Below are 14,374 nucleotides of genomic sequence, written 5' to 3'. Positions count from 1 at the left end.
TCTCAACTTTAAATGTTCATCCATCCAATATATTTCCATATCTGCTTTTAAAATTGGCGATAATAGCTTAGTGCAATGCATGGTATTCCTTGAGTATTTTATTTTCTTTTAAGGGACTTAGAGCATCTCCAATGCCTCTTAACTAACTCTTAAATATAATATAAAATATTGACTCTCGGAGGTGGGTTCAACTCCAACGACACTTCTTATATTCACTCCTAATTTTATTTTTTATGATTAAAAGTAAGTCATGTGCATAAATATATAAAAGAAAGTGGATGGAGAGAGAATGTTTGCTTACAAATTTATTATAAAATATTAGTTAAGAGTGGCTAGCAACTCTTAAAAGTGAGGAGAGAGAAAAGAAATTTAAGGAATTTAAGAGTGACTAGAGTCTATTGGAGCAAGCAAAACTACAATCCTTTTCAAATTTCAATTTAAGAGCCACGATAAAAATCTTATTGGAGATGCTCTTAGTGTATAAAACTGGTGATCCTCTGTTGGGTTCATCTTAAAATTGGAAGATGAGGCATATGAGCTCTATTGGAGAATGAGCTTATGTTGTGTTTGGTTGGGGAGAATGGAATGAAATGGAATGAAATGAGTAAAATTACTTGGAACTAATAGAGATAAGAAGGAAGTTTTGAAATAAATGTAAGTGAAGGCAAAATTGCTATGATGAGATTTGAGAAGAAATTGGGGGTAGGAGAGAATGAAGCATTCCATCTCAAATTGAAGGTATGATCTCTAGCACATAATGTAAGGAATGGAATGGAGGAATGAATGAAATTTATTAACAATTACCCATAATATAGTTCATTTTTCATTCCATTCCTTCCGGAATCATTCACCCCAACCAAACACAACATTAAGTGGAGTGGTCCCATGAAAAGCGATCCTGATGCTAGCAACCCACAAGTATTGTGATCCTAGGAGTCATCTTCATGCTTGTAGTGACCCCTGGGAGGGTTGAATAATCTTCGAGGCCCACTTATTAAATGGCCTAGCGCAAAATCATAAACCCATACGATCTAGTCCAATTTAGGCATTAGCAACACCAGTCAAATTAATTGGATGAGCCCACTTTGACGGTCCATATTCAAATGTGATCATGTTGGGGTCCATGCCGATCTTGGATTATGCATCAATTTAAATTTTTAATGCATAAATTGTGACAATCATGGATACAATTAAATTATAATTTGTTTTTACAATTCTGTTTTCATTGTCCTTATTTTAATAAGTTTTTATTACTATTTTACTTCTCGTATGACTTTAGACCTAAATTATTTTCACTCACATTAGCTGTTTTTATAAATTTGGTTAAATATATAACATTTGCATAATAAAATTTAAATAAGCATATAATAGTAGAGTTAATATAATTAATCAATACATGTATATATAGTTATAAAATAATTAATATGTAATAATTGTAGAACTTAAGGATACTGTAGTAATTTCAAGTTGAACCGTTTTTCTCTAGAAACCTACGCTCAAGTATTATATAAACGATACATCCGTGTGACTATCGGTACATCCTCTCTCAACCTCTTATTGTTATCTCATTATTTCTCTCTTTTTTTTCTCTTCGTCCTCCTCTCATCTTCTTATCTATACTCTCTAATCCATCCTTCTTATCGATAACTCAATAGCTCCACCATCAAGAATCATACAACAAAAAACATATCATTATATTATTTATAATATTATTCTACGTGTTTAATTTTTACAATTCTTTGTTGGTAAATGTTAAATTGATAATCATGCTTACTTCGTCTGAATCAACTCGGTAAATTATCATCCATATCATTTTGTATTGTAAACATGGTTGTTTACATTAATTTAACTTCTTTTCATTTTAGTTGGATTGAATGTAATATGAATTCTTACTTTTGGTTTGTCTGTTTGTAAATTGAATCAATAATCGAGTTATATCTGAAATATTATTCTATATAATAAGGATGTCGCTTTTAAACTTTAATTTGACCATAGATCTTCAATCTTTTTGGTGTAATCAAATCTTGTATAAATCAAATCACATGATTTTGGTTCAATCTAAGATTTTATAGTTAATAAGTTGGTTTACTACAGTTCGATATAAGAATCAGTTGATAACATGATTATAACACAAATATTTTAACCCGATTTGTATTACTCTGTTTCTTTAAATGTTCATACCTCATTCACTATGTTTCAGTATATAAATTAATGTAATGATTCATATTTGCAGTAAATAATGAAGAAAGTGCTCCAAAAAATTGAGTAAGATGATCTAATTGCTCCAAAATCAAGGAGAGGTTGCTGCCTTGGCGGGTGCTATAGGTTCAGTTGTTTCCTTTTCATGGAGGAGGAACTCAACATCAGAGAGATGATAGATTTTGTGCTCTTCACAAATGGAGGAAGTCGACATTGAAGAAATGAGACGATATACCAAGATATCGATAGAGCTTTGAGTCATATTATTGTTAAAGGATAGGCAATTTTGTATTCACATTTGAAATAGAAAACTCGATAAATGTTAGAAGTATAATTAATACTTAAATTGTAAATATTGAAAATTGTAAAATGATGATGTTGTTATCTCTTGTTTCTTGTATCTGCAATTATAATGCAACAATAATACCAGAATAATGCAAAATTTTCCATAATAGTATGGTTGATCACGTAAAAAAGTAAAACTTCATTGTTTAAAATCATTATACAATCAATTGGAAATTATAATTAATAACATTACTCTTATAATTTTTTATTTAATTTATTTTCTTAACCCAGATTCCTCGATCAGTGACTCAATTAAAATCTACTTCTATATATTAAATGGCAACCAAGGGCAAAAAAAACAAAAGAATTAGGCATGAAAAGTCCATTATACCCCCTACTTTACCTATAATTACAAGAATACCAATATGGTTCATTTATTATATTCAACATATTAAATATCATTAATTAAGGTATTTACACATAAATATATATATATATTAATTACACTTTTAATTTAATTATGAGCCCTCATGTACAAAAGTTTTTTTTAACTAATATATTCATACAAAAAATATTAAATGCTAACAATTAGTTAATTTACAAATATTTTTTAATAGAACTAATTTTGGAACATTTAATCAAACTATCATTTATTAATTATAAATTTAAATTAAGATCTTCTAAATCTCATTTTTTATAAAATAAAAATTATTTACTTGTAGTGGACTCATGTGACAACTTAATTAAATCCAATAATCACTGTTTTAAAAACCAAATTATGATTTGACTTAGTGATTATATCGAGTAGTGAGTACTCGGGTAAATATAGAAGTACTGGAAAAAAATTGGATTTATTTATAAATTAATTTTGGAGATTAAATTATTAACATATGTATATTATACGATAACTTATATTATATATAATAATATTATATCCAATTTCGCGAGTTTTGGATAATTATGTCACTATATTTAATCTTTTCAGCTTTAAATCTTTTTCCATTCATTAAATTTCTTAACGTCTAAATCAAGTTAGCCCAAACTTGTAACGAGTTTTATTCGAGTGGCATTTAAAATTGAGTTATCATCCAAACAATATAAAATTAGCTTGAAAAAGAGTTCGAGTGCATGTACTCAACCAAATTACAATTCAAATCAGTCGAGTTTTAGACAACTGGCTATTAAATAAAATAATCACATATAATTTTATAAAAAATAAATCAGCTTGTTAAATATTGATAAACTTTCATGATAAGATAGTAATAGAATAGCAAATGATCATTCGACCGACTTATGATCATAATATTGTTCAACATATATATATGTGTAGACTGGTTATAAGAAGACTGAGAGAGAGGAGGAGAGAAAGAGAGACAAAGAGAGATAACAGCTATTGCGTGTATATGAACTTTAATCGACTCGTATAGTTAAACTTTTATATGTGCATGTGCTTGAATTCGATCATATCACTACGGGTGATCGTAATTTGTGAACATTTTAAATCAATTTCAATTATTTATATGTTTTATAGATTAAAATATATAATTTGTGTCTAAAAATTCTACCCGTGTCATTATAATTTGATTGAATAGTCCACTAGACTTCACTGATTGTTAAAATCTCTCATATACAAATTATATCGTGTTAGTCTGAGTAAATAAAAATATATTTACTATCATGAGTTAGATATTATTGATGTTATTAGTTGGTTTCAAAATAAAATTATACTTAAAACTTTAATAAAAACACAATTATATTATAAAAACAAACAAAAATCGAGTTTTACTCGAGTGGCACTCAAAATTGAGTTATGATCCAAACAATATAAAATTAGCTTGGAAAAGAGTTCGAGTGCAGGAACTCAACCGGATTACAACTCAAATCAGTCGAGTTTTACACAATTGACTATTAAATAAACAGTCACATATGATTTTATAAAAAATAGATCAACTTAATAAATATTGATAAAGTAATAAGGTAGCAAATGATCGCTCGACCGACTGATGATCATAGTATTGTTCAACATATAAATATGTGTAGACCTGTTATAAGAAGATCGAGAGAGAGGGGGGGAGAAAGAGAGACAAAGAGAGATTACAATTATTATGTGTATACTTTGATCGACTCATAGGTATAGTTAAACTTTTATATGTTCATGTGCTTGAATTCGATCGTATCACTAAGGGTGACCGTAAATTGTGAACATATTAAATCAATTTTAACTATTTACCTACTTTATAAAAGAAATTATATAATTTGCGTCTAAAAGTTCTACCTCATTATAATTGAATTGAATAGCCCACCAGACTTCACTGATTGTAAAAATATCTCATATACAAATTATTTCGTGTTAGTCTGAATAAATAAAAATATATTTACTATCTTGAATTAGATATCATTGATATTATTAGTTGGTTTCAAAATAAAATTATACTTAAAATTTTAACAAAAACACAATTATATTATAAAAACAAATAAAATTAGTAATTAAAATAAATAATATATATTTTATAAATGCTCTTGCAAGGGCTTCTGCTCTAGTTAATCATTAATCATATATATAACTAGTTGAGAAGCCGCGCGTTGCGGCGGCCTATAAAAATTATACTAATAATTTAATATTAATATTTGTAGAATAAAATAATTTTGTGGCTGTTTATAAAAGGTATATTAATGATTCAAAATTAATATTTGTAGGATAAGATAAATTTTATATTATAAAAATCTTGATGTAATACCATTAATAATATATAAATTTGTAAAATTGGACTATAATTCATGGTAAAAAAAACGAAAATGAATTTATACACGTAATTAACAATTTAAAGTGTACGACGAATCTTAATTTATTTTTTTTTTTGAAAAGTAATCATGTTCTTACATTGTCACCCTCCAAATTTTTTTGGATTGATTGTGAACAAAAACATATAACTTAAATCGGTGAGATAGTGGTCTATAACTACCGTTGCTTGTAACAACCTTTATTTTTTAATACCGTATAAACAGCCTTCACTTAAAAGTTGTTTGAACGGAGCAAACAGATAATGCATGAATAATTTTTTCCTGTATACAAAGTAAATCATATAAAAATTAACAACAAAAAACATGTCCGATGAACAAAACAAATATTATAAAAGAAAACCAACAAACACACATCATTAATAGTTAATTTGTTGATATCGTCCATCAATATCGTGTCAACACTATATTCTTTTCCCGTGTTTGGATTTGTCGACTCCCACATGGCGGTTTATAACTACCTTTGCTTGCAACAACTTTTATTTTTTTTAATACTGTATAAACAGCTTCACTTATCGTTGCAGAATAACGGCACCACCGAGTTAGGAATCGAGCAAGAGAACTATCATCAGAGAGAGGCAGAGTTGTGGTATTGAGAGATAGGAGACTGTGTTTAGATGATCTAAAACCCTACAATCTATAGGGTATTTATAGGTATAAAGAGACTTGTGTGCTACTCTTTCCCATAATTAAATAATCTGAAACAAAATCAGATTAAAATTTTCAAGCTACTATATTCCATAAATAATCTGAAACAAAATCAGATTCAGAAACTTGCTTCTAATATACCAAAAACTAAGAAAGGTAGTTCTAATTTTTGATATTTTTCATCCAAAAATTCCAAAAAATTAGAAAAATACATAAATAATCTGAAACAAAATCAGATTCAGAAACTTGCTTCTAATATACCAAAAACTAAGAAAGGTAGTTCTAATTTTTGATATTTTTCATCCAAAAATTCCAAAAAATTAGAAAAATAGAACGGAGCGATGTGAGAGGCGCCACATACACGCCCCTCGCTTCTCCTTTATACAAGTATATTGATAGATCCTTCACAATAAAAATCGCTTTCCGTGGCTGGATAGCAATTAGCACAGACAAGTTGCCTGGTAGAGATCCGGCTCCGGCTTACTTTGCTCGGTAAAAAAATACTGGTAGATTCCTCTTCAAAAGAATCGAAACTTTTTAATTGAAAACCTAATTTCTGTAGATTGTTTAATTCCTTGGCGTTGGCCTTGTAGAATACATATAGCTCAATTCGCTCACATAGACTTTGATTTGGCTGTTTTATATGTGTTGTATTGATATTTACGGAATTTACTGCCTGTAATGATTTGTTAGATTGGTGATTGTTAAGTTAATTCATCTTACGATATTTTGATAACACAGATTAGGTATTCGGCAGAAGAATTGAAATAATGAGGGGATTTTATGAGACCTGAGCATACATTTGGGAATGATTGTTGTATTCTTACTCAGGCGCTCGGTTAAGGGGAAATGGAATGTGATTTTCATTTGTTATTGTCGGGTTAAGTGGTATTGTTGGTTAGGATGAGGAACTCAATTTCGTTAAGTTGGTTTCTAATTCCTTGGTTACCCCATCATGCCGCGAGAATTGAAATCATTTCCGTGCCCGTTTCTCCTAATTCTAGTTCCTGTTTACCATCCAGCACCCCCTTGTTTGTAACCTGTTGATTTCGGTAGTTTATGAACAATATGGTATGTAGGTAGGTATGCAATGCTATTTCTTGAATTTACTATAGTTTGTGGCTCACATATTTTTTCTATCACATATCCATGATTATCTGCCTCGGGAATCTTGTCTTAGGTTAATGATTAATAAATATATTGATTGTATTTCATTTCATGTTAAATGTAAATCACTGTCGCCTTTAATAGATCAAGAAATAAGTTGGCGAGGACACAATGAGCAACTCTGCATCTGGATCGTCTTCGAAAACGAGAGTTGGGTTGTCCCAGCAATCAGAGCCTACATTTAAGCGCAAACGAGCTGTATTTCAGAAAGACTGTAAGTAATTTAAGTTCAAAAACACCCATCTTCGCACTTCATGTTTGTAGATTTTTCCTAATTACAGGGATTCTGATCCTCGTTCTGGTGGAATGTAACAGTGCAGCATATGATGTATGGTTTTGGAGATGACCCCAATGTAATTGTTTATACCCCCTCTTGTAATTTATTTTAATTCTAATGTTAGTTTATTATCAAAATGGAACTTAGCATATAAATTTATTATATTAGTCATAGATCAGGGCCTGACTTGTTCTTTGTTGTCAGAGGAATTTTCTTATAGAGTTTATGCTCTAGCTATTTTGTAAATCATTTCTGACTCCTGCCTAGTAGTAATCTTGCAGTAACCAGTAACTACCTTACTACATAGGGTGTACACTTGTCGAGGAATCACATTAATTTGGTTTTTCCCGTCAATTAGTGAACTTTTTTTGAAATCTAATTTCACTGCATTATTTTTTCATCTCACAACAATCAATTTACACCACATGTGCTGTATTTCAATGTGATTTAGAATTTTTTTTAATTTTGTGTTTAGTTTTTATTTTAAGGATGTTTTTAGTGGAGTAGGACCATATATATATTTTTTTATGAAGATGTAATAAAATATTTCCTCCATTCCAAAATAATAGTCTCTTTTACTTTTTGCACGTAATTTGAGGTGTAAAGAAAACATACACATTATTTTTCAAAATTTTCTTTTCCTAAATAAAAGTTTAACATCTATATTTTTATTCTGAAAAAAAATGGAAAATAATGTATAGAAATACATTTTTTTTGCAACTCAAAATACGTGCAAAAAATCAAAGCGACTATTATTTTAGAATGGAGGGAATATAAACTACATTTATACATGATCATATACTCTTTTTATACAATTTTGCAAATTAAACTAGGCTTCATGCCCACCAATATGCAAATAAATGCTCATACCTGCCTCCTTACTAATCCTTCACATATTTCTTTTAATTTTGATTTTATATTGTTTTACTTTCCCATAATCAGAAAGAAATTTTGATTTTTGTACCCCTAATTCTTCAAAAAAAATTCTTTATTTATTCCTACTTCATCCATTCTATCTGTAGAAACTGAACCTTATATTCCTGTAACGTTTTTAGTTTAAAATTAGTCATTTAAGAAGTATCACTGTCACCAATGATTCATACCCAGCATCATTGGAACCTCCAGATGCGTATTAGGATCTAAAAAACTATTAGTGTTATTTTTAAGACATCATTGTAACATACCCGGAAAACAAGACAGTGCTTATTGTACTCTATATTGCTAAGAGAATATAATGGGGAAGAAACCAACAGCGCTATGATTTCAATTCTTAGCAAGTGCTCTTTTGTATTCATGAGTTTTTTGTGCTGCATTAACAGCCCCTTCCAGAAACTGTGGCACTCGTGGAGGACATCGTTGTTGAGTATGTGACAGACTTGGTAAGCTCGGATTTAAGTTTTTGACAAGTTTTGAATCTCCCTTCCACACCTACCCCCACTGGGACACCCCCAAACCAATGAATGGAAGAAAAAAAACCCAAAATAAACAACACATATGATTCCTTCCTTTTGGGCATTGGCAGAATGAATATGCATCATTTATCACGTTGAATGATCATTTACAGGTTCACAAGGCTCAGGATATTGCGTCTAAAAGAGGAAAGCTTTTAACTGAGGATTTCCTTTACTTAGTACGGAAGGTACTTTCATCTGTTATGTAGTTTGTTCATTACTTCTTTATGATTTTCTTTAATTTTATGCAATCCCCAGTCTATATTACATCTTTGTTAGGCTAATATAGTATATGAGCAAATTTCCGTAATCTAGTAGTGACAGTCTTTTTAGCTGGTACCTTCTGGAACAATTTGTTCAGTTCTCTGGTTTTGCCTTTGAGGAATACAATATTACAATACAATATATTGTACTGAAAATTTATAAGAATTTAATAAACAGGTGTTTCCAAAGTGAAGTTTAATTAGCACTTTTAACTTATTAAGCAAATGTATTTTTCAATAATTAATTACTGAATTAATCTCATGTACATAAGCAATTAAGCATCCAAAACTAATATCCCTACAAAAATCAAATTTAGTTATTATAATTATAAATGCTCTAAACCTATATAAAACACTTGCAAGATAACCTATTAAACATAAAAAAACAGTTTTATGAAATTTGTATAGATTGACAATAAAAATGCCATAATTTGAGGCTTCTAAAGTCTCTTTTGTTGGGTCATGTTTTTCAAGTGTGCGATGCATCATATGTGATGAATTTACCGGCCTTACATGGATGATGGTATGAACAGAATGATAGGTCATATCGCATTTTATGAACCGATTTTACTTGCCTAGTTGTCTCACTGATGATATGAGTAGTTGCAATTTAAGAGTCGAAAGATGAATCTATGGAAGTATAGATGTCGATTATTTTACTATCTCTATGATTGTTGCATAATAATGAAAATCTAATTTGTATTTAATCTTTACAGGATGCCCAAAGTTTAACCGGTGCACTGAACTTTTGTCCATGAACGAGGAGCTGAAACAAGCAAGGAAAGCTTTTGAAGTGGATGAGGAGAAATTGGCAACCATAGAGTAGAAGTTGATTATGTTTATTTTGTTTTGAAAAATTAGATGGCTTCTCCGGTAATTACTAGTAGTACTAGTACATGTTATTCCAAAGTAAGTTTGGTTTAATTTTTTAAAAATCGGATCGGTTCGGATTTTTCCAGATTGGGTTCTAGTTATATCCCGTTCGAATAATCGATTTTTAGGCTTTTTTTATTTTTAGGCTTTTTTTTTTGTCAAATTTAGAGCGGATTCCATCAATACTTTCAAAGAGACTTAGTCGGGACAAACCCCCGACTGATCATGCAACTAGGTAGAAAAACAAATAAACGAGCTATATAATTAGCCACTTTATTCCTGGATTGCTTAACCACTTGAATATAAATATTCAGAAAATTAAAAATGAAGATAAAGATATTTTAAGTAATCCAGCTTGCATCTCCATTGAAAATAGTAGTTTCGCAATTGACCTTCACAATAATTTCATGAATAGTGCAAAGTTCACAGGAACAGTTGCAAGAACTGAGTTTAGAGGTATGTCATGAATAAATATTTTTTGTGAGAAGTGATCACATGGGATATTGACTACTGTTTTAAACACACCAGCTATCTACTTGACTGTTGATGCAAGATTTCCAAATCAGGTACATTGTAAAAATCTTCTTCAACACAACCAATATATCGCACAAAACGAAACTGAGAAACAATCAAACACACGAACAATAACTCAAACAGAAAGTGTTGTTGATGCGAGATTTTCAAATCTCCCAATATATCATAAAATTCATTTTCAAACACGACCAATACATGACAATCAAACACATAAACAGTAACTCAAACACATAAAACAGTAACTCAAACAGAAGGAGATGGGATGATCGACTCTCATGAGAGAAAATTTTCGTGGATTGATCGGATTACATCACATTACCATTAATTTTTAGTTCGAATTTTTGATTTCGATTCAACTTTATGCTTAAATTTTTAAAATGTTCGATTTCAATTTTGAATTTATTCGATTTTAGGGGAACTTTTTTCAAATGGGTGTGCTTGTAATCTGTACTAATATAAGCTCCGCCTCATCAATCCCATCCTTCTGGATAATCACAGACTACAATATACTCTCTCCGTCCCATTTTAACGGCTTTTGACTTTTTTACACGTATTTTAAGGTGTTAAAAAAATCACATCTAAATATAATTATTCTTTATAAAATTTATATCAAATAAAAGTTTAGAATCTAAACTTTTATTTGATATAAGAATTGATTTTTTTATTAAGTGTAGACATTGTCTTTTTACACCTCAATGTACGTGTTAAAAAGTCAAACATCAGTTAAAATGGGACAGAGGGAGTAACTCAGATCGCTGACGCCAAATACAGTAATCTTCACGCACCCCAAAGTCCACCGTAGCACGCATCCCAAGACGTCGACACCATGCAGTATAAAAGCACACACAACCAACAGACGCAAACAAATAATTAGCCAAAAAAAAAAAAAAACACACACACAAGTCCACACCAACTCAGCTCTCTAGACCCGATTCAAAATGGACCTGATCCAAACCCGAACCGACCAAAACGGCGTCGCATACCTCACAATCAACCGCCCCAAATCCCTCAACTCACTGACCCGCCCCATGATGATCGCCATGGCCAAGGCCTTCAAGGCCTTCGACGCCGACGACTCGGTCCGGGTCGTCATCCTGTCCGGGTCGGGTCCGTCGTTCTGCTCCGGCGTGGACTTGACGGCGGCGGAGGATGTTTTCAAGGGAGACGTCAAGGACATGGAGAGTGACTTAGTGTATCAGATGGAGAAGTGCCGGAAAGTGATAATTGGGGCGATTAATGGCTTCGCCGTCACGGCTGGCTTCGAAATTGCGCTCGCTTGTGATATTTTGGTCGCGTCGAAAACGGCTAAGTTTATGGATACTCATGCTAGGTACAGTTAAATTAATAATGTCAGGACCGTGAAATTTTATTAATTTATCGAGATTATTGATTGTCAAATATTTGTGTTATGTATCATGTTTATGTTGCGTAGTGTATTTTTTAGTGTCGTTTTATTTTGTAGTGTATGTTTTTTTAGTGTCGTTTTATTTTGTAGTGTATGTTTTAGTGTTGTTTATTTTTGCGTGATTAAATTAGGGAAGCGGTGTGTGTGAATGCAAACAAATGACTTAGCTATTAGAGTGAACAAAGTACAATGAGTTTGAAGTTAAGTGGCGTGGTAAATGTGAGTTTGTTAGACTTAGCCATTAGAGTAAACAAAGTACAATGAGTTTGAAGTTAAGTGGCATGGTAAATGTCGAGTTGCGTGGTACATGTGAGTTTGTTATATGTGGTAAGTGGCTATGAGTTACTTCGTTATTTCATTCACGTGTGAGGGGAAGTAAGTGGTGTGGTAAATGTGAGTTTGTTATATGTGGTAAGTGGCTATGAGTTACTTTGTTTGTTATTTCATTTACTTGTGAGGGGAACTTAGTGGCGTGGTAAATGTGAGTTTAAAAGTCAGAGTGAAAAAAGTTCTTGCCCGTGTGTGTGTGTTAGTTTTGAGCTGTTTGTGACAAAAAGATATTGTGTTAGATACTGGACAACATGAATTTTGGTGGTCTTACAATGGAAGAGAAAGTTTTGGTTAGATTTGGAAATTAATTTTTCTCTCGCTTAAAAATGAGAGCACTGTGATGATGGCTTAAAACGTGGTTAAATGTTGAAAGAAATTACAAGTTAGATGAAGGATAAGTGAGTTGGCTATATATTTCATTGTTTTTTGTGTGTTTTATCTGCTGCTCTTATTGTTGAGTTCACAGTAGTTTCGTTTCAGCCATTCAGTCGTGGTTGGATATTAGATTCATTTCCTTCTTAATAATTATACTTATAATGACAACATATATTATGGAAGTACTCTTTCACTAGTCATGATCATTTCTCGTCAAGATTATTGCCATTTATAATTTGTTCTCCTATTCCAAAGTCTATAAAGACTGATAATTGAATTCCCGTTTTTAAGGTTTGGGATATTTCCATCATGGGGTCTGTCTCAAAAGCTTTCCAGAGTGATAGGACCTAACAGAGCCCGTGAAGTGTCCCTAACGGCCACGCCCATAACTGCAGACCAAGCTGAGAGGTGGGGCTTGGTGAATCACATTGTAGAAGGAAATGAGCTGATGAAAAAGGCCCAAGAAGTTGCTCAAGCCATAATAAAGAACAATCAAGACTTGGTTTTAAGGTACAAGGCAGTTATAAATGATGGCCTGAAGCGAGACCTTGGTCATGCACTTGCATTAGAGAAGGTAATGATTTGGCATATTGCTTCTTATGTTTACATCCTCTTCCTTGCAAATATTATAGGATAGAGTTATTCATATTATTTGCACCAACAATTTACTGGCACTACAACAATAATTACACTGCACAATACAGCCATGTGAATAAAACTTCTATTGTGAAAGTTAAAAGTTAAAACATTGCTTACGGTTTTGCAGTGGAAAAGTATGAATATACTAATATATTATTGCTGGTTTATTGCTGTGAATGATTTGATTGATGGATTCTGTAAACCCAGTCATTTATAGGATGCTTTCTTAAATGACTTGTTTGAATAAAATATTGAATATTTCCATATGTTTAGTACTAGAATGTCCTTTTAATTTGTATATGAAGCAAGTACGTTGAGGTTTGCTTTGTATGTTTATGGCATTATTGGTGATTATGCTTTGAGGCATTATGCCTAGAACTCCCAAGTTAGATATGCCATAGGTAATCAGAGGCTGGAAATAAAACTGTCAAACTACTGTAAGTTTGTGAAGGATCTTACTTCTAGCACATCGTTTATGTTAGGTTTTGTTTTATATGCAACTCTGGTTAACTACTCATTGTCTGTACCTGCTGTGTTTTTCAGGAGAGGGCTCATGACTACTATAGTGGAATGACTAAGGAGCAGTTTAAGAAAATGCAGGAATTTATAGCAGGACGAAGCTCGAAAAAGCCTCCATCCAAGATGTAGAAGTACATGCTCCTTGCTCATCTTACTACATCAATAAGTTTGTTGTAATATCATATGATCAGATAGAAAAATAAAGATGTAATAGCTTTTTGTGTACTCTGTAAACACTTCAGATCTACTAATAACGTTGATGGCTGTAATAAGCCTCGTCAATATTCTGCGTTTGTTTACTGCTTAAATGTTTTGTTAGCAGGTGGTGGTATTATCTGTTATACAAGTTCATGTCTCTGTTTCAAATCATGTCTCTGTTTCAAAATAATTGATTTGTTCTGATTTGAATTCGTTGCACTAATCAAATTTTGACCATTATTTATATATGTTACAAAATTAATACAGTTTATAATTGAAATCATTAAAAATTATATTTGATCTAAGTAAAAATATTTTTAGTTTTTAAAAATTTAAAAAAAATAATTTTTATTTACGGTGAAACAAGAACATAATTTTGACATGGATATAATTTCAAGACGAAGAAATATAG

The 14,374-nt window shown here is 31.3% G+C and overlaps 2 protein-coding genes across 7 annotated transcripts; both read left to right on the top strand.

Annotated features, from left to right (window-relative positions):
• Positions 1 to 6,306: 6,306 nt before the first annotated feature.
• LOC135149112 (transcription initiation factor TFIID subunit 13-like) lies at positions 6,307 to 9,699 on the top strand. 6 transcript variants are annotated; one of them, XM_064083969.1, is made up of 6 exons: positions 6,309 to 6,437; positions 6,673 to 7,002; positions 7,183 to 7,312; positions 7,414 to 7,451; positions 8,695 to 8,754; positions 8,940 to 9,699. In XM_064083969.1, exons 3-6 carry the CDS (start codon positions 7,210 to 7,212, stop codon positions 9,033 to 9,035), a joined length of 297 nt encoding a protein of 98 aa, XP_063940039.1. In that variant the 5' UTR covers positions 6,309 to 6,437; positions 6,673 to 7,002; positions 7,183 to 7,209; the 3' UTR covers positions 9,036 to 9,699. The 6 variants fall into 6 exon arrangements, with proteins under 6 accessions (XP_063940036.1, XP_063940039.1, XP_063940037.1 ...); XM_064083967.1 differs by having other exon boundaries at positions 6,673 to 7,010; positions 8,940 to 9,698; XM_064083970.1 differs by having other exon boundaries at positions 6,339 to 6,423; positions 6,673 to 7,010; positions 8,940 to 9,698.
• Positions 9,700 to 11,231: 1,532 nt separating this feature from the next.
• On the top strand, positions 11,232 to 14,048 carry LOC135149323 (probable enoyl-CoA hydratase 1, peroxisomal). Its single transcript, XM_064084805.1, has 3 exons — positions 11,232 to 11,826; positions 12,898 to 13,180; positions 13,789 to 14,048. The coding sequence occupies exons 1-3, from the start codon at positions 11,435 to 11,437 to the stop codon at positions 13,891 to 13,893; spliced, it is 780 nt and encodes a 259-aa protein (XP_063940875.1). The 5' UTR covers positions 11,232 to 11,434; the 3' UTR covers positions 13,894 to 14,048.
• The last annotated feature ends 326 nt before the right edge of the window (positions 14,049 to 14,374 follow it).

Source organism: Daucus carota, chromosome 9 (genome assembly GCF_001625215.2).
Source record: "Daucus carota subsp. sativus chromosome 9, DH1 v3.0, whole genome shotgun sequence".
NCBI lineage: Eukaryota > Viridiplantae > Streptophyta > Magnoliopsida > Apiales > Apiaceae > Daucus > Daucus carota.
Note: the sequence above shows the minus strand (reverse complement) of the source record. Positions and strands in the feature narration are given on the sequence as shown.

Bases quoted from the DNA above. Each gene is read 5' to 3' on its own strand.
- LOC135149112 (XM_064083969.1), top strand. From the start codon at position 7,210: ATGAGCAACTCTGCATCTGGATCGTCTTCGAAAACGAGAGTTGGGTTG. The intron at 7,313-7,413 runs GTAAGTAATTTA...GGAATGTAACAG, and splicing joins AGCTGTATTTCAGAAAGACT to TGCAGCATATGATGTATGGT. The intron at 7,452-8,694 runs GTAATTGTTTAT...CTGCATTAACAG, and splicing joins GTTTTGGAGATGACCCCAAT to CCCCTTCCAGAAACTGTGGC.
- LOC135149323 (XM_064084805.1), top strand. From the start codon at position 11,435: ATGGACCTGATCCAAACCCGAACCGACCAAAACGGCGTCGCATACCTC. The intron at 11,827-12,897 runs GTACAGTTAAAT...CCCGTTTTTAAG, and splicing joins TTTATGGATACTCATGCTAG to GTTTGGGATATTTCCATCAT. The intron at 13,181-13,788 runs GTAATGATTTGG...TGTGTTTTTCAG, and splicing joins ATGCACTTGCATTAGAGAAG to GAGAGGGCTCATGACTACTA.